General features: G+C 36.8%; 1 protein-coding gene across 10 annotated transcripts in view; it reads left to right on the top strand.

Annotated features, from left to right (window-relative positions):
- Positions 1 to 21011, top strand: part of ATF7IP2 (activating transcription factor 7 interacting protein 2) — a 76665-nt gene that overhangs the window by 47086 nt on the left and 8568 nt on the right. For 7 of the 10 annotated variants that reach the window (XM_005224505.5, XM_010819104.4, XM_059881352.1 and 4 more), the window contains 3 exons: positions 15103 to 15173; positions 16353 to 16414; positions 16851 to 16920. In XM_005224505.5, the coding sequence (XP_005224562.1) occupies positions 15103 to 15173; positions 16353 to 16414; positions 16851 to 16920 (203 nt within the window). Of the gene's footprint in view, positions 1 to 15102; positions 15174 to 16352; positions 16415 to 16850; positions 16921 to 18304; positions 18573 to 18609; positions 20349 to 21011 lie in introns of those variants that run through there. The other 3 variants (XM_059881354.1, XM_024984961.2, NM_001205967.1) reach the window with 3 other exon arrangements.

Below are 21011 nucleotides of genomic sequence, written 5' to 3' on the forward strand. Positions count from 1 at the left end.
GTTCCTTATATCCTGGCTTTCATCAGAGCTTTCTGATGTCTTCAAACAGATATTTTAATTTTTCTTTCTTAAAAAAATTTTTTTAATATAGCTTCTTAAATTGTTCAAATGTGGGGGCCTCCCTCCATCGTAGCTATTCTACGTAGCAATTTATGTATGTAAATTTTCTATACATAATAATTTATTTAAAAATTTTTAGAATATTTGAGAAATAAAGGAGCTTTTTAAAAAGTAAAGGGAAAATATTGTTCTTTCTTTTTTATAACTCTAGAGAAAGCTATGAGACTTTATATTTGTTTCTTCTGATACCTCAGGTGTTGAAGGAATTAGTGCCACTTCTAACTTTCTGTGTTTATAGTAATGGTTTAAGTATCTTCTTTTTAGAGTGTGAAAAAAAAAAAAAGGCAGTAACAGCTGAGCCAGAAAACTCATAGAAGAGAAGGCTTGTGAACCAGAATATGTATCTGATGCAAAAGGAACTTGTGTAAATGAAAGAAAATGCCTTTATATGCAATCATTTCCAAAGATGAAAAGCATCACGGTCTAAGGCACTCAAAAACAGACCACTTCACCAGTGTTGATGCAATGAAACATTACTATAGTCTAAAAAATAAGCCTTACATTGAACTTCATGTGAAGAAATGTTTGCAGAGATACAAAGGAGAAAATAGTAGTTACCAGCCATAGTATAAAACTTTCCGCTATTTTGCATGTGCTCCTTCCTATTCATGATTAATACTTATTTAATCTTACATATCTCTCTTTAACTAAGTTTCCTGCCCCCAAAACACTCAGCTAGTTAAATAAATGGCAGAGCCAGGATTTAGACCCAATTTTGTCTCCAGATCCCTGCTATTAGGCTACTTTATTGTAACATTACCTGGAGAACTTTAATTACTAATTTTAGACACAGAAGTTTTTCTCCAAGGTAGAGTATAAGTAGAAACATAGGTGCGTCTAGAAGACCATGAAAATCATCAGTGTCCTCAGTTTTCCTCCCAGGTATGGTTTCTTAAAAAAAGAGCCATCACTGGAACCAGTCAGTGGAACAGTTACATATGAAAGTTACATATCATTAAATGCTTGTGGAATTGTAGTCTTTAGTGGAATTCATTTAGATGTATAAATGAATTTCTCAAGATAAGCATTAGCAACTTCACATGTACTCACAAATTTTAAAATAACATTGACATATAATGCCTACTGAAAAGTGCACAAATAGTAAATGTATAGCTTTGACAAAGTAAACACGTTTTGAAAGTATCACCCAGATGAAAAAAACAACAGTGACATCTGTTCTGCCTCATGCCAGTCACCAGCCCCACCCTTACCACACTGACACCAGTAAACACCATCCTAACTTCTGACCCCATGGATTGCTTTTATTTCCTTTTCATCTTTATGTAAATGGAATCATACTTAATGAACTTTGGTTTCTTGCCTCTTTTACCCAGATTTGTGTGTTGAGAGATTCATCCATGCTGTTGCTTAGCAACAATGATTTGATCATTTTTATTGCTGTATAATGTCCATCATATGAATATACCACAACTTACTCCATTCACAACTCTTGATGGACATCTAAGTTATTTGCAGATGGGAAAATTATGATTAGTGCTGCTCTGAACATTCTTTTGCATGTCTGTTGGTGAATGTGTGTATATATATATACACATTTCTGTTGGACGTTTGACTAGAAGTGGAATTGGTAGGTCATAGAATATGTGTATTCTCAGATTTGATACTACTAAACACTTTGCCAAAGAAGTTGTATCAAGTTACTCTCCCAATGAGTATATGAGGTGTTTGTTATTCCATGTCCTTGCCAACACTGGTATTATCTGCCCTTTTGACTTTACCCTCACAGTATGTTTATAGTGTCACTTATGAGCATGCCTTGTTTCATCATGCTTTGCTTTATTTTGCTTCACAGATATTGGTTTTTTTTTTTTACACATTGAAAGTTCATGGCAGCCCTGCATCAGACAAGTCTGTTAGCACTATTTTTCTAATAGCATTTGCTCACTTTGTGTCTGTGTCATATTTTGGCAGTTCTCACAATATTTCATACTTTCCCATTATTATTATATTGTCATCGTGATTTGTAATCAGTGATCTTTGATATTACTATTCTATTTGTTTTCAGTTGCCACAAACCATACTCATATAAGACATCAAACTTAATAAATATGTGCATTCTGACTGCTGCACTGACCCCATCTGTCTCCCTCTCCTTGGGCCTTCCTTCTGCCTGAGATTTAACAATATTGAAATTAGGCTAATGAATAATAACCCTACAATGGCCTTTTAAGTGTTGAAGTGAAAAGAAGACCCACGTATCTCTCACTTGTAAGTCAAAGGCTAGAAATGATTAAGCTTAGTGAGTAGGGCATGTTAGAAACTTTGAGATGGGCAGAAAACTAGGCCTCTTGCACCAAATGGTTGGCCAAGCTGTGAATGATGAGTGCAAAGGAGAAGTTCTCTAAGGAAATTAACCGTGCTACTCCAGAGCATGTGAATGACAAGAAAGAACCGACCTTATTGCTGATATAGAGAAAGTTTTAAAGGCCTGGATAAGATCAACCAGAACATTAGCTTAAGCCAAAGCCTAACCCAGAGCAAGGCTCTTACTTCAGTTCTATGAAGGATTAGAGTGATGATGAGGAAGCTGCAGAAAAAATGTTTCAGAGGTTGGTTCATGAGGTTTAAGGGAAAAAAACCATATCCATAACATAAAGTGTGAGGTTAAGCAGCAAGTGCTGATGTAGATGTTGCAGTAAACTATCCAGAAGATCTGCCAAAGATAATTAACAAAGATGGTAACATTAAACAAAAGTGTAGATGAAGCAATCTTATTTTGCAAGAAGATGACATCTAGGACTTTCATAACAGAGAAGTTAATGTCTGGCTTCAAAATTTCAAAGGACATTGGGACATCCTTGCTGGTCCAGGGGCTGAAACTCCAACCTCCCAATGCAGGTGGTCCAGGTCTGATCCCTGGTCAGGGAACTAGATCCCACATGCCACAACTAAGTTTGCATGTTGCAACTAAAAGATCCTGCATGCCGCAATGAAGATTGAAGATCCCGAGTTCTGCTATTAAAACCCAGTGCAGCCTAATTAATTAATTTTTAAAAGTCTGACCTCCTTGGGCCCTGACTTTTAAAAGAAAAAAAAAAAATTCAAAGAATAAGCTGACTCTCTTTTTGAAGCCTAATGTAGCTGGTGACTTTTAAGTTGAAGCCAGTGCTCATTTACCCTTCCAAAAATCTTAGGGCTCCTAAGAATTAGGCTAAATCTACTTTGCTTGTGCTGTATAAGTAGAGCAACAATGCCTGGCTGACAGCATACCCAGGCTTAAATTACTGAAAGTTTTACTGAACTGCATGTTTGAGATCTACTGCTCAGAAAAAAGTTTCCTCTTGAAATTTACTGCGTATTGACAATGCACCTGGCCACCCAAGAGCTCTGATGGTGATCTACAATGGGATTAATGTTGTTTTCATGCCTGCTAACAGAACATCTTTTCTGCAGCCCATGGATCAAGAAGTAATTTCAACTTTTATTATTTTACATATTTTGTTTAGCTATTGCTGCTATAGATAGTGATTCCTGCAATGGATCTGAGCAAAGTAATTTGAAAACTTTCTGGAAAGGAATTACCATTCTAGATACATTAAGAACATTCATGACTCATGACAAGAAATCAAAAGGTCAGCATTAACAGAAGTTTGGAGGAGGTTGATTTTAAATTTCATGGATGGCTTTGAGGGGTTCAGGACTTCAGTGGAGGAAGTAAGAGTAAATGTGGTGGAATAGCAAGAGAACTAGAAGCAGAGCCTGAATTGCTGCAATCTCATGATAACCTTTGATGGACAAACAAATTGGTTTCTTGAGATGGATCTATTCTTGTTGGAGATCCTGTGAAGACTGTTGAAGGGACAACAAATGATTTAGAATATTACATAAACTTAGTTGATAAAGCAGTGACTAAGTCTGAGAAGTTTGACTCCAATTTTTAAAGAAGTTTTTCTGTGGATAAAATGCTAATAAAATGCTACAGAAACACCAGTTGCTTTGTGATGGGATGAGTTAATTCATGCAGCAGATTTAACTATTAAGAAATTGCCATAGACACCCCAGCCTTCAGCAACCACCACCACCCTGATCGGTCAGCAGCCATCAACATTGACACAAGATCATCCATCAGCAAAAAGATTACAACTTACTGAAGGCTCACATGATGGGTTAGAATCTTTTAGCAATTAAATATTTTTAAATAAAGGCATGGACATTATTTTTTTAGACATAATGCTTTTTCACACTTAATAGACTACTGTGTAGTATACAGCACAGTATAGTATAGTAAACATAGCTTTTATATGCACTGGGAAATCAAAAAAATTCATGTGATCCACTTTATTGAAGTATTTACTTAATATTACTATGATCTGGAATCAGACATGCTATGTCTCTGTGGTATGCCTGTATTTGTTTTAATTGTTTCTTTCTAATAATGAAATTAAATACTTTATGTTTGATAGTAATTTGGGTAACTTCCTTCATTAAGTTTCTCTAAGACTTTTGTGTGTTTTCCTTTTGAGTTGCCTGTCTTAAATTTTTGTCAGATTTATTTACCAAGAATATCTTTTCCCTTTCCAAGTCTTTCCACTTCTCCAGGCAAGAATACTGGAATGGGTAGCCATTCCCTTCTCTAGGCTTAGAGATTTTCCTGGGTTTTCAGCTTTTCAGATTTTCCTGACCCAGAGATCAAACCTGGATCTCCTGTATTGCAGGCAGATTATTATTTTGCTGATAAATTTCCATCTGGTTTTAACTATTTTCTCTATCTTTCCTCAATATTTTAAAAACTAACTTTCATAGTTTGTTTTTTTTTTTATGTTCTTGTTTTATAACTCCAGTATCACAATCATCTGTGTATATGTTTTTCTCTCAGTTTCCAGTCATTTGATTCTGTCAGTGTACTTGATAATTTCTGAAGAATTGGTGAGGCTCTGGATAATATCTTCCTATAGACAAGATTTATTCTGTCTTCTGGCAGATAGAGTAGGGCCTGGTCACCTAATCTGCTCAGAGAATGGTATAAATTCAGGCCTGTTACTTTGGTTAGTCTGCTTCTACATCTAGTTCACTCTGACTTTGGAGATGTAGCCCTCAGTGGCTTCTCCAGCTGAAAGCTTGTAGTGTTCACCAGGGCCTCTCCTCTTTGGTGGCTTCTAAATCTTTACCTTACCTCCCCAAACCAAAATTTCAATGAGACTGACAAAAATTTTACTCTGCTTTTTAAAGTCTTTCTGCTTAATGTCTTAGACTCTTAAATAACATTATGTTTGATCTACTATAGCAGCAAATATTAAAAACAGTAGAGATATCAAATTAAGCATTTTGAGCTTGAAAAGAGAGTTTTGTCTGTAGTGTAATGAATATCTGAAAAGAGTTGCTTATAGTTTTTTGTAGTTAAGCAACAGAGTTAAATACAGCTATTAGTCTTCCATATACTATATGACTAGTAGAAAAAAATATATACAAAATAAACTTTGTAAGTTTTGTTCGAGGCCAAATGAATAGAAGAGTAAAATATCATTGATAAAAAATTTGGATCTGAACACTTTTTTATTTATTGAACTTAGAAATAATAGCTTTTGTCAGAATATCTTATTGATAATTTTGATATAAAAATTATTCAATTAAATCTGAGTTCAAAAGTGTACTTAAAAAACAGTTGATTTCACAGAAGTGGAAGTCACTGTATGGGGAAATGTCTCCTGTTCATGAAGTATTAACTGCTAAAGGAATTGTTCTTTTGTTGTAAACATCCAGAAGACTAGACCAAATAAAAAAATTGTGTTCAGACATTGTTCAACAAGGAATACAAGACTTGATTCCTGTGAGAAAGGAAACAAATGAAATGCACTAAACAATTATGCCAACTCTGCCTGGAGGGATTTTCCAAGTTGAAAAACAGGGGTGGGAGGAGCCCAAACAGCCTGCCTGGTCTTAGTACATTTAGATCAGATATTGGAGAATCTGAATTACCTAGAAGTTTTGAAGCAGAATAATGAAGAAGAGGTAATTACATAAAGGCAGAATTCAGTCTCCAAAGGGAACCCATTAAATCATTGACTGATCACAGATCTATACAAGCAAAGAATAGAAAAACGAGAGGGTTAGGTAAGTACTAATGTAAGGAAGAGGGCCAGACATTTTCTGGTGATTGCACAGAGCTGGGAACATTTTTTCTTTCTCACTGGCTATAATGAAGAGACTTAAATGGAACAACAGGTCGAGTTCTTGGACGTGTATAGCTGTAGTGGGCTAAATTAGTCCTAGACTAAAAGACTGCAGTGGACCTATCCCAAGAAGCTAAAAGGCCTCAAAGGAGTGAAACTAATCCTCAGTAATTTAACTTTATGTGAGAATAAAGTCCAATACACTGATGGAATGAAACATCATACAACAGTGTGAATTTTACAGTGTCTGACATCTGCTAGAAAATTACTAGGCATGCAAAATATGAAAAAGATAACCCATAACAAGGAGAAACCAAAATGATAGAAACAAACCTAGAATTAGCATGGTTGACGGGCTTACCAGATAACAACATAAAATAGCAATTATCAATATATATTCTTCATATCCAACAATATGGAGCAAAATGTCACCATGAGAGGAGAAATGGAAGATATAAAAAAAAGCAAATGTACTTCTAGAGATGAAACAGACTAAATTGAAAAATACATTGGATAGGATTAATAACAAAATAGATAACTACTGACTTTTTAAGAATCAGTGAAATATCATCAGAAACTGTTCAAACAAAAGCATGAGGAGAAAAAGCACAGAGCATGAGAAACTTGAAGAATAGTATCAATCAGTCTAATATATATATCATTGTAGTCATCACTAGGTGGGGGGCAGGAAAATATATCTAAAATTTTTCCAAATTTGATGAAAATTCTAAACCCATAAGTAGAAAAGAACAAAGGTTGACAAACCTAAGAAGAAGAAGCAAAAGGAAAGCACATCAAACCAGATTGCTAAAAATCAGTGTTGACAAGGAAATCTTAAAAGCAGCCAGAGAAAAGACACATTACATGGAAAGGAACAAAAATAGAATGTGGATTCTCACTGTAAACTATTCAAACTTTAAAGATGTTGAAAGCAAGACATCTCTAAAGTACTGAAGTGGAGCGACATCTCTAATTGATTAAAAGAGAAACTGTCTCAGTTTCTGCAGTTCTACACTCAGTGAAAATATCTTTCAGACGTGTACAAGAAAAACAGACTTTTTCACACTAAAAAAAAAAGTGAAAATACCTCAGCAGCAGACCTGAACTACAGGAATACAAAGGAGTTTCATCAGGTAGAAGGAAAATAATACCAGATGGAAAATTGGATCTATGCAAAGGTAAAGTAATGAAGAGTGCTAGAAGTTATAACTATGTGGATAAATATAAAATATTTTATTGTGTTTCTATATAGGGTATCTGTGTGTGCTCAGTCATGGACTGTAGCCTGCCAGACTTCTCTGTCCATGAAATTTTCCAGACAAGAATACTGTAGTGGATTGTCGTTTCCTGCTTTAGGGGATCTTCCTGACCCAGGCATCAAACCCACATCTCTTGCATCTCCTGCATTGGTGGACAGATTCTTTACCACTGCTCCATCTGGGAAGACCCGTATAGGGTCTATGTCTGTGTATATATCACACCCTTCCTCTGTACTATGTGCTGTGTGTATATATGTTATATATAATACTGTTTTCTTATAGTATTTCTATATACAGGCAATAAACAATTTAAAATTTTAAATTAATGCCACTTATGAACATAATATCATCAAAGAATGTGGTATTCATAGGAGTAAATTACCAGAATATATATATAAGACCTAATTTCAGAACTACAAAGTAGACTTCAGATTTCTGATCTAGCATGTGAGGTGTCATCACTCCATACTAACAAGTAAAAAGCTGAACAAACTGAAAAAAATCAACCACTCATCTCTGATCCACCATAGAAGTAAGGTCATTGAGCAAACTACTGCCCCTCAAATTGGAGATAGAATCAGGCAAAAACGGAGAATCAAAACATCCTGGAACAGGATCAGAAACCTCCACGGCAACCACTGCTGGGGTAGGGAATCCCAAATTGTAATTGCTGAAGGCTCAGAGTAGATAAATCTCAGAGTTAAAAACTCCAAGGCAGGAGGAAGGCAGAAGGGGGGCAGTGTCCTGGTATTGGAGAAGGCACAGTTTTGTGAGTTTTACCTATACGAGCTCTACTGATCTTCACTGGAAAAAAATTCTTTCATGCTTCCAGCAATGGGCAAGGTAAAAAAGCTTTTGAATAGGCCTACCCTACGACACCACCCTTATGGCAGAAAGTGAAGAGGAACTCAAAAGCCTCTTGATGAAAGTGAAAGAGGAGAGTGAAAAAGTTGGCTTAAAGCTCAACATTCAGAAAAGGAAGATCATGGCATCCGGTCCCACCACTTCATGGGAAATACATGGGGAAACAGTGGAAACAGTGTCAGACTTTATTTTTCTGGGCTCCAAAATCACTACAGATGGTGACTGCAGCCATGAAATTAAAAGATGCTTACCCCTTGGAAGAAAAGTTATGACCAACCTAGATAGCATATTGAAAAGCAGAGACATTACTTTGCCAACAAAGGTTCGTCTAGTCAAGGCTATGGTTTTTCCACTGGTCATATATGAACGTGAGAGTTGGACTGTGAAGAAGGCTGAGCGCCGAAGAATTGATGCTTTTGAACTGTGGTGTTGGAGAAGACTCTTGAGAGTCCCTTGGACTGCAAGGAGATCCAACCAGTCCATTCTGAAGGAGATCAGCCCTGGGATTTCTTTGGAAGGAATGATGCTAAAGCTGAAACTCCAGTACTTTGGCCACCTCATGCAAAGAGTTGACTCATTGGAAAAGACTCTGATGCTGGGAGGGATTGGGGGCAGGAGGAGAAGGGGACGACAGAGGATGAGATGGCTGGATGGCATCACTGACTCGATGGACGTGAGTCTCAGTGAACTCCGGGAGTTGGTGATGGACAGGGAGGCCTGGCGTGCTGCGATTCATGGGGTTGCAAAGAGTTGGACACAACTGAGTGACTGAACTGAGCTGAACTGAACCCTCAGGAGAAACTATTACCAGAGATTAACCTACCTGGGGGAAAGAAAACATCCAACATGTGCTCCCTTTAGCATTACACATGGAGGAAGAGAAATAGACAACTCCAGCCCCTTCTCGCCATCCTGTCCCACCTAAGAGGGCTGTGGGGACAGAGATGAACTAGTGAATTTCACATTCTAGGGGCACAGGCTCACTAAAAGGCCTAATCATAAGAAAAGTAGAGTGCCTCCTCCTTCCACACATTTTACCACTGCATTACTGAAGGCCTGTTTACCATAGTTCCTTTTAACCAGTACATCATGTCTACCTTTCAACAAAAAAATGACCCGACTAAAAATCAAAAACAACAATTTGAAGATACCAAACGAGCATCAGAACCAGAGTCAGATATGGCAGGAATGTTGAAATTATCAAACCAGGAATTTTTTAGAAACTATGATTAATGTACTTTAATGGAAAGAGACAAAATCCAAGAACTGGTTGGTAATGTAAACAGAGAGATGGAAATTCTAAGAAAAATGCTTGAGATAAAAACTACTGACAGAATTGAAGAAAGCTGTTTATGGGTTTATTAGTTAGACATTGCTAAGAAAAGCAATGACTGACTTTAATAATATGACTAAGAGGGGGAAAAAAAAATGACAATAACAACCCAGAATATCCAAGAGCTCAGGTCGCCTACTACAAAGGGAATTACATATGCATAATGGGAATTCCAGAAGGAAGAAAGAAAGGAACAAAAGCAATGTTTGAAGTAACAGTGACTAAGAATTTCTCCCAAATAAACATTAGAGACCAAACCACAATCCAGGGAGCTCAGAGAACACCAAGCAGGATAAATACCAAACACATACACCTAAATATAGTTTAAACTTCAGAAAATTGAAGCTATCTTGAAAGCCAAGGAAAAAGCACCTTATCTATGGAGGAGCTAAGGTAAGAGTTACATCAACTTCTTTAAACTATACAAACAATAAGAAAGTAGAGTGAAGTTTTTCAAGTGTTATGAGAACAAAATTTACCAACCTAAAATGCTTTGCACTGTGGACATCCTTCAAAGTTGAAGGAGAAATAGTCTTTCTCAGACAAACAAAAATTTAGGGTATTAGTTGCCAATAGATCTGCTTTACAGGAAATGTTAAAAATTCTTCATAGAGAAGGAAAATGGTATGTCAGAAAATCAGATCTACATAAAGAAAAGGAATGCGTGAACATAAAGTAGAACCTTTTATTTTTCTTCTTAGTTGATTTAACTGATAAGAGTTTGTTCAAATTAATAGCAACAGTGTATTTGATTGTGTATGCATGTGTGTGCTTGTTAACACACTTACTATAAGTGAAATGAATGGCAGCAGTGATTCAAGGAACAGAAAGAGGAATTAGGAATATTTTATTATTATAAGGTACTTGTAGGGGCTTTTATCAGTGACACAACAGAAAAGAATTTGCCTGCCATGCAGGAGATGCAGGTTCAATTTCTGGGTGGGGAAGATCCCCTGGAAGAGGAAATGGCAACTCACTCCAGTATTCTTGGGAAATCCTATGGACAGAGGAGCCTGATGGGCTACAGTTAATGGGATCACAAAGAGTCGGATGTAACTGAGAACGAAGGTACTCCTTTTGAAGCAGTGTAGAATTTATTTGACAACTGACTTGGAGTAGTTGTCAATGTATATTGCAAACTCTAGGGAAGCTACTAATTAAAATAGTATAATATGCTAAAAAAGGAGAGAAAATAGAATAATATAAAATGTGTTTTGTTCATAATTGCCAAAACTTGCCCCAGGATGTCCTTCCGTAAGTGAAGGGATAAACAAATGTGGTACATTCAGACAATAGAATACTATTTAGTGCTTAAAAAAAAAAAAAAGAAATGAGCTATCAAGCTATGAAAAGACCTGGAGGAAACTTAAATGTGTATTATTAAGTGAAAAGAAGCCAATATGAGAAAGCCATATACTGATGATTTCAACTACATGACATTCTAGAAAAGGTAAAACTATGGAGACATAAGCATCTGAATGCAGAGTTCCAAAGAATAGCAAGAAGAGATAAGGCCTTCCTCAGTGATCAATGCAAAGAAATAGAGGAAAACAACAGAATGGGAAAGACTAGGGATCTCTTCAAGAAAATTAGAGATACCAAGGGAACAATTCATGCGAAGATGGGCTGGATAAAGGACAGAAATGGTATGGACCTAACAGAAGCAGAAGATATTAAGAAGAGGTGGCAGGAATACACAGAAGAACTGTACAAAAAAGATCTTCACGACTCAGATAATCATGATGGTGTGATCACTCACCTAGACCCAGACATCCTGGAATGTGAAGTCAAGTGGGCCTTAGAAAGTATCACTACAAACAAAGCTAGTAGAGGTGATGAAATTCCAGTGGAGCTATTTCAAATCCTGAAAGATGATGCTGTGAAAGTGCTACACTCAATATGCCAGCACATTTGGAAAACTCAGCAGTGGCCACAGGACTCGAAAAGGTCAGTTTTCATTCCAGTCCCAAAGAAAGGCAATGCCAAAGAATGCTCAAACTACTGCACAATTGCACTCATCTCACATACTAGTAAAGTAATGCTCAAAATTCTCCAAGCCAGGCTTCAGCAATATGTGAACCATGAACTTCCAGATGTTCAAGCAGGTTTTAGGAAAGGCAGAGGAATCAGAGATCAAATTGCCAACATCCGCTAGATCATGGAAAAAGGAAGAGAGTTCCAGAAAAACATCTATTTCTACTTTATTGACTATGCCAAAGCCTTTGACTCTGTGGATCACAATAAACTGTGGAAATTCTTCAAGAGATGGGAATACCAGACCACCTGACCTGCCTCTTGAGAAACCTATATGCAGGTCAGGAAGCAACAGTTAGAACTGGACATGGAACAACAGACTGGTTCCAAATAGGAAAAAGAGTACGTCAAGGCTGTATATTGTCACCCTGCTTATGTAACTTCTATGCAGAGTACATCATGAGAAATGCTGGGCTAGAAGAAGCACAGGCTGGAATCAAGATTGCCGGGAGAAATAACAACAACCTCAGATATGCAGATGACACCACCCTTATGGCAGAAAGTGAAGAGGAACTCAAAAGCCTCTTGATGAAAGTGAAAGAGGAGAGTGAAAAAGTTGGCTTAAAGCTCAACATTCAGAAAATGAAGATCATGGCATCTGGTCCCATCACTTCATGGGAAATAGATGGGGAAACAGTGGAAACAGTGTCAGACTTTATTTTTTGGGGCTCCAAAATCACTACAGATGGTGACTGCAGCCATGAAATTAAAAGGTGCTTATCCTTGGAAGAAAAGTGATGACCAACCTAGATAGCATATTCAAAAGCAGAGACATTACTTTGCCAACAAAGGTCCGTCTAGTCAGGCTATGGTTTTTCCAGTGGTCATGTATGGATGTGAGAGTTGGACTGTGAAGAAAGCTGAGTGCCGAAGAATTGATGCCTTTGAACTGTGGTGTTGGAGAAGACTCTTGAGAGTCCCTTGGACTGCAAGGAGATCCAACCAGTCCAGTCCGAAGGAGATCAGCCCTGAGATTTCTTTGGAAGGAATGATGCTAAAGCTGAAACTCCAGTACTTTGGCCACCTCATGTGAAGAGTTGACTCATTGGAAAAGACTCTGATGCTGGGAGGGATTGGGGGCAGGAGGAGAAGGGGACGACAGAGGATGAGATGGCTGGATGGCATCACTGACTCGATGGGCGTGAGTCTGAGTGAACTCCAGGAGTTGGTGATGGACAGGGAGGCCTGGCATGCTGCGATTCATGGGGTCACAAAGAGTTGGACACAACTGAGCAACTGAACTGAATGGAGATAGTAAGAAATCAAATGTCAGAAGTTAGTAGGGAGAGATGAATAGGCAGGCAAAGCACTGGGGATTTTGGGGCAGTGAAACTATTTTATATTATACTGTAATGGTGGATACTTGTCATTATACATTTGTCAAAATCCATAGAACATCCTAACACTAAGAATAAATGCTACTGTGGGACTTCCCTGGTGGTCCAGTGGCTGACTCTGTGTTCGCAATGCAGGGACCCTGGGTTCAATCCCTGGTCAAGGAACCAGATCCCACAACGAAGAGCGCAGTGCCTATGCCACAGCTGGATATCCTGCCTGCCACAACTAAAGATCCCCGTGCCACAACTAAGACCCCATACAGCCAAATAGTTGTAAAAGAGAGTGAATGCTATTGTAAACTATGAACTTTGGCAATAATGGTAATGTTAGCATAGTTTCATCAGTTGTAACAAGAGTACCACTGTGGTACAGGATTTTGTGGGAGGGTGTGTGGGAGGGGTTAGGAGGTATATGGGAAAACACTGTACATTCTACTCAACTTTACTATAAACGTAAAACTGCTATTGGAAAAGTTATTTAGTAATTTTTAAATGTACAAAATATTACTGAGACGAAGGAGGTATAAATATATAGTGAGATGCCATGTTTACAAATCAGAAAATTCATTGTTGATGTCACTTCACCCGGATTGTTCTATATATTTAGTGCACTCTTAAAATCTTGGCATCCTTTTCTGTAGAAAGTAACAAACGGATCCAAAACTTGTGTGAAGTGTTTCCTTGGTGCCTCAGTGGTAAAGAATCTGCCTGCCAGTGCAGGAGACAATGGTTTCAATCCCTTGTCCAGGAATATCACACATGCCACAGAGCAACTAAGCCCATACATACACCACAAATATTGAGCCTGTGCTCTGGAGCCCAGGACCCACAACTACTATGCCCATGTGCTATAGCTTGTGAAGCCCTCATATCGTAGAGCCTGTGCTCCACAGCAATGAGACGCCCATGCACCACAACTATAGAAAAGCCTGTACAGCACTGAAGACCCAGCACAACCGAAAATAAACTAACAAAAACAACAACAACAACAAAAAACTTGTGTGAAATGCAAAAGACCTAGAAGGTGAAAACAGTGTTATAAAAGAATAACGTTGGAAGACATATACTACCTGAGTTCGACTTAACTGTGAGGCTATAAGAATTAAGAGAATGGTATTGGCACGAGGAAAGAAATATAAATCAGTGGACAAATTAAAGTATACAGAGAGTCCATTGGTTTTCAATGAAGTTGCCAAAATAATTTAATAAGGAAGAGGTAGTCTTTTCAACAAGTGTTGCTAGAGTAACCAGAGAGGGAAAGTGAACCTCTTACAACATATACAAAAATAACTTGAAATGAATCAGACCAAATAGCAAAGCTAAGAATTAAGAGCATCTATAAGAAAATGGCACAACCTTGTGTACCAGTCACATGAAATTAATGTAGCAAATTAAATTGGCTTACTAAACTTTGTGTTAAGATTTTTCTTAACAAAAATTCCGATTTTAAATGTCAGATTCAAAAAAGTGCAGTCAGAGTAAAATGGAGCAGACGACAGTCTTCTGACTCAGAATATTCTGTAACCATAATCAGCATCATTTATCATCCTTTCCTCAGTTTCTTACCTGTGGTAAATGTTGCTACTATTGTGATACAATGTAAAGTAGTGGCAGAATTAATTTTTAAGTATATTTTTCATACTTCTTCATCTGTAACAAAGAGTTTGTTTCTTTTATACATTGTTTCATTTTCACGAAGGCACATATGTGTGCTAGAGTGACGTTTGTATATTTTGTACACGTATAGATCTTGTATACTTATAGATTGTACATTTGGCTTTATTGTAAATGAATCTCTACTAAATTTTAAGGATCTCTACTGAATTCATTGTGTATCGTGAACTTTTGATTATATAAATAATTGGTTATACGCCAGGGTTTCTTCGGTACTTGGTTAATCATCATTCTGACTCCCCCCACCAGTTGTTAGATTAAAACATATCAGTTATGAAATGGTAAAATAGAATAATTATAACCATTGATTACATGTCTCAACATAATAATACATATTTGTTTCATTTTAGTAATAATGACGTCCTGTTGATTTCTGTGGAAAGTCCTAATTTGACAATTCCAGTTGCATCAAATCCAACAGGTATGTTAAGTTGATTAAAATATGATCTGTCAAATCAGAAAGCCTCAAAACAGTATTTAAAACAGAATTGAAAATTCTACTCTTAAAAATGTTTAATTTATATCTGTGATTAACCTGAATAAATCAGTTGATTGTTTAATAAAGTTGAGGTTCTTTTTAACCTTGTGTTAATCAATCTATGGCCTTTTCTTTCTTTACTTGTTGTTTCTTTGTTTACTTGTGTTGAGTGGCTTTATAAATTATAAAAATACTTTCATATCTGTTATTTGTACTTGTTTGCTCTGGTCTTGGTGGTGGTAGTGATGTACTTTTGGATTTAAAGTTTGGCTAATCTGGGACTTCCCTGGCAGTTAAATGGTCAAGACTGGTCTCCCAATGTAGAGGGAACAGGTTTGATTTCTGGCTGGGGAACTAAGGTCCCACATGCTGCACAGCACAGCCAAAAAAGCAAAAAATAAAGTTTGGCTAATGTTTAGTTAATCTTTGATTTCTTTTAACTTTAAAAAAATAACACCTATGTTACTTTTTAGAGTTTCTCATTATACTTAGGTAAAAATCTTTAACCTTAGATTCCCAGTCAATTTCCTTTCCCTTAAAATAGCTATCTGTTGGCTCATAATTTCTTCTTCAAAATTCCCCATTTCGTTTTCATTTTTAGTATATATTAAGAGAATTTAATTTGCATCTTATTTTCAGAAAACTTTATCTCCACTTACATAACTACTTAATTGCCCTCATGATTTGGGCTGTTAAGATTGTAAATCAGATAGTTAAGGGATATTATGCATTTATCTGATGCCTTTACTGGTTGTATGAAGAATCCTCTTCAGCTATTCCAGGTGGTCTAATCTAAAGATACTATAAATTTTAAAAATGTGTACATTTCCAAGTTTATTTCCTCAAATGCTACAGTAGTTTATAGACAGATACTCAAAAAAGAGTTACTAATACAGTTGTAAAGGTACCAAAACCTTTTGAACCAAAATTAGATTGTGCTTTTTTTGGACTGGTCCATTGGTCTTTGGAATACGTCAGTTGAGTTACAAATTTTTATGATTATATAATGGTTAGTTAGCATCCCCATTATTATTGTTTCAGCATTTGTATCTTATAAAGTCCATAAATGTTGAATAGTTAGTAAACTTGTAAAATGTTCATATTTTAATAATTTTCTTTCAGCTACTGGAAAAATTGCATCAGGAAATTCTAACAATTCAGCTGATGCTGAAAAGAGAGCTATGGTAGGTAGTAAACATTGTCTCTGAATATTATTTATTTGAATATGTTAGTTCTAGGAACTTTAGTGTTGCTATATGTTGGATGACTCATCTATGTCATTCATTCTTTGGGAGAGTCATTCTCTGAGAAATTAATATCTGATTAGTTAGCATGACCAGGTTCCAGTCCAGTTTAAACATTAAAAAGCAAGTAGCTAATGATAAACATGTTTCACAACTGTGTTTATTACCAGATTAATTCATTTAGACTCTCCTGTCATCCTCACAGAAACTGGATAGTATTTTACGAGCTTCTCTTTCATAGTAGAGTTGAACTAAACTGTAAAACTTAAAGAATGTTCAATCTCTAGCTTATAAATGGTAATTTGAAATAACATGTTTTATTTTTAAAAAAACATTTTCTGTTGAGGCAAAATCTTATTTTTTAACAACTTTCCAGGCTATAGAGAAGAAGAAATATGATTCTGTGATTGATCTGACGAAAGACGACCTGTCAAACTGCAGCACAGGTAAAGGATTTTACTTTTTCAAGAAAGTGGGAAAGGGTAACAACTCAAAATACATTTGACCCATTTATGAAGTTTTTTGTGTGTGTTAGTGTACATTAATTTTATCACGTGTAGATTTATGGGGCTGCCACTACAATCAAATTACACAGCTGTTACATTACTCCAAGTTTCCCTCATACTACCCGTAAGGATTTTTTTTGGGTTTTCCCCCAGTCCCTAAACCCTGGCAACCACTAATCTGTTCCTCACTATTATATTATTGTGTGAATGTTTTATAAATATGATATAATATGTATCCTTCTTTCACTCAGCATAATTTCTCCCAAGGGTATTTAAGTTGTTGAGCAAGTATTCCTTTTTATTGCTGAGTAGTATTCCATGGTGTGAATGTACAGTAATTTATCCATTCACTTATCTGGGTTGCCTGGGGCTATTGGAAATCTCTGTTTTACCTGTGAGACACACCTGTTCCTTAAACAATAGTGGCTATGAGGGGATGCTAGGGCATAATATGAAAATGTGACAGCAGTGCCCTCTTTCTCAGATTAAAACAAAAAGAAGTAAAATACAGTGTTCTTGCCTGGAGAATCCCAGGGACGGGGGATCCTGGTGGGCTGCCATCTATGGGGTTGCACAGAGTCGGACAAGACTGAAGCGAGTTAGCAGCAGTAGCAGCAGCAGGGCTGCTAATAAATTACAAGGTTTCATCTCTTAATTGCACTTGTGTGTTTATGGTACTGCTTTAAATATTTAAATTCCACTTATTAGGATTGGGAAATTATGTAATACTTAAAAACAGAGATTACTATAGGAACTATACAGTCCAGTTCATTCTCCCATCACAACTGTGGATCCAGACAAAGGTTGGAACCATTGAAATCTTCAGGAACTTCATGATAGAATCAAAAACCCTTCAGTTTCCAATTTCAAAAAGATTAAAATGAATTGGAGTCCATAATGAATCTGGTTATATTTTTGTCTTTAGAGTAAAATCCAAATTCCTTAACAAGATATACAGAATTCTTTTATTAAATATCTTTAAATATTTTTAAAAAATTTTAAATGGTAGATAATTGCTTTACAGTGCTGTGTTGGTTTCTGCCATACAGCAGCATAAATCAGCCATAAGTATGCATATGTCCCCTCCCTCTTGAAAGTTCCTCTCACCCTATAACAGAATTTTTAATGACTTAAACATTGAAAACTTTTTTAGCTTTATCTTCTACAAATTCCTTCCCTCTGCCTTAATAGCATCTCAATAGGCAGTGCTGCTCCTCTCCTTGCCATCACTGCATATGCTGTTCTCTCTGCCAGGAATGCTCTCTGCTCTGTGCCTCCCCAGGCTTGTCTGATGACCCCACTTATCATACTTTAATATATTCAGTTTAGACACTTGTGCTGAACTGTTCATCCGCTGGATCATAGAAAAAGCAAGAGAGTTCCAGAAAAACATCTATTTCTGCTTTATTGACTATGCCAAAGCCTTTGACTGTGTGCATCACAATAAACTGTGGAAAATTCTGAAAGAGATGGGAATACCAGACCACCTGATCTGCCTCTTGACAAATTTGTATGCAGGTCAGGAAGCAACAGTTAGAACTGGACATGAAACAACAGACTGGTTCCAAATAGGAAAAGGAGTTTGTCAAGGCTGTATATTGTCACCCTGTTTATTTAACTTATATGCAGAGTACATCATGAGAAATGCTGGACTGGAAGAAACACAAGCTGGAATCAAGATTGCCGGGAGAAATATCAATAACCTCAGATATGCAGATGACACCACCCTTATGGCAGAAAGTGAAGAGGAACTCAAAAGCCTCTTGATGAAAGTGAAAGAGAAAGTGAAAAAGTTGGCTTAAAGCTCAACATTCAGAAAATGAAGATCATGGCATCTGGTCCCACCACTTCATGGGAAATAGATGGGAAAACAGTGGAAACGGTGTCAGACTTCATTTTTCTGGGCTCCAAAATCACTGCAGATGGTGATTGCAGCCATGAAATTAAAAGATGCTTACTCCTTGGAAGAAAAGTTATGACCAACCTAGATAGCATATTGAAAAGCAGAGACATTACTTTGCCAACAAAGGTTCGTCTAGTCAAGGCTATGGTTTTTCCAGTGGTCATGTATGGATGTGAGAGTTGGAGTGTGAAGAAGGCTGAGCACCGAAGAATTGATGCTTTTGAACTGTGGTGTTGGAGAAGACTCTTGAGAGTCCCTTGGACTGCAAGGAGATCCAACCAGTCCATTCTGAAGGAGATCAGCCCTGGGATTTCTTTGGAAGGAATGATGCTAAAGCTGAAACTCCAGTACTTTGGCCATCTCATGCGAAGAGTTGACTCATTGGAAAAGACCCTGATGCTGGGAGGGATTGGGGGCAGGAGGAGAAGGGGATGACAAAGGATGAGATGGCTGGATGGCATCACTGACTCGATGGACGTGAGTCTCAGTGAATTCCAGGAGTTGGTGATGGACAGGGAGGCCTGGCGTGCTGGGATTCATGGGGTCACAAAGAGTCGGACACTACTGAACGACTGATCTGATCTGATCTGATCTAATTCCTTCCAGGCAGAAATTGGCAATATTGGCTCTCCTTACCGTGGTATTTTGTGCATGCCTATATTATACCTTTATTTTTCTGTTCTATAATTGTTTCTGCACATACCTGTCTTCCTAAAAAGACTTAACGTTCTTTGCAGCAACTTTAATGTTTTTATTAATCTATATATTTTCATCTTTTTAGCACAGTGCTTGGCACACAGTGTACTTTTCCCCAAAAAATGTTGAATTAATGCAGATTTTGCATTAAATAGTTTTAAAAGAAATGTAAGTTTATATACTGTGAACAGGATTGTAAATTAATTTTTCTGGAAGACAATTTGTTACATCAAAACTTTACAAAAATGCAAGCCTTATGACTCAATTCTTTGGATAATTATCTGAAAAGCCTAAAGTATAGAGGAAATATGAAAATGTTCATTGCAGTGCTATTCATGAAAAATAAAACTGGAAACCCTTAAATTTCTAGAAATAAGAGATTCATTGCAAAAATTAAATTTATATGGTACAACCATATTCAGCCACTAAAAATAATATCAAAGAAGTATATATATTTACATAAACATGTTAATAATATATCAAGAGAAAAAAGTTATGAAAGTACGTATGTAGACTCAGGGTGGAGTTAATGGGATCAGACTTAAACTAGTAGAAAACTAAACAAGATATAGGAAAATTTTTTTCACATATTACAGTACAGGACTGCAGTCTTGAGAGAAGGAAATGAATGAGATGAGCCCTATGAGTTGCCCCAGCTTTCTTCCTAGATTGCCGTGCTCTGATGGAAATCCCAAGCAGAGAGAGGCTGTCTTGCTCAGGCAGAGGCAGAGATTGACATTCAGAGAGGCTGAGGCAGCTGGAATGAGGTGAAGAATACTATCAGATGAGGAAGCCACTCAGAGAAAGAGTTCCAAGAGGGTAGCATAAGAGTCCTCTTGAGTCTGCTGAAATATCAAGTCACACATGAATGAGTGAAATTGCATGAAACTGGGCAAAGAGAGGCCAACAAGCTTTACACTAAACATTTTCCAGAGCTCAAACAGCAGTGGTTTGAAATGTTTCAGATCTTACACACCACAGTGGCAGATTCTCACTGAATATATGGGTCTAAACTCATCTTAGAGCAAAGGCAACTCTAGCTTTGCCCTAATAAAACCAAAATAAGTGGCTAATCACACAAAGCCTACTTTTTTTCAAAGAAGACAATAGAATTTAACACACAACCATGTAAAATTCATAATATTCATCATCAGATTTTAAAGTCACTTGAGATATGAGGAAGAAAAATGGAATCCAAAACCAGGAGAAAAATTTGTCAAAAGAAAGACTTTTGACAGATAACAGAATTAACAGACTAAGACCTTAAAAGAATTGATAGAAATATACTCAAAGTTTTCAAGGAAAACATGAATAAATAAGAGAAATAAAAGACAGAAAATCAAATGAAGTAAAAAGAAACTACTCAAAGTTCAGTGGATAGAATAAAGAGCATATTAAGCAACCACACTGTTGGACTGGATAACAAAACAAG

Source organism: Bos taurus, chromosome 25, assembly GCF_002263795.3.
Source record: "Bos taurus isolate L1 Dominette 01449 registration number 42190680 breed Hereford chromosome 25, ARS-UCD2.0, whole genome shotgun sequence".
NCBI lineage: Eukaryota > Metazoa > Chordata > Mammalia > Artiodactyla > Bovidae > Bos > Bos taurus.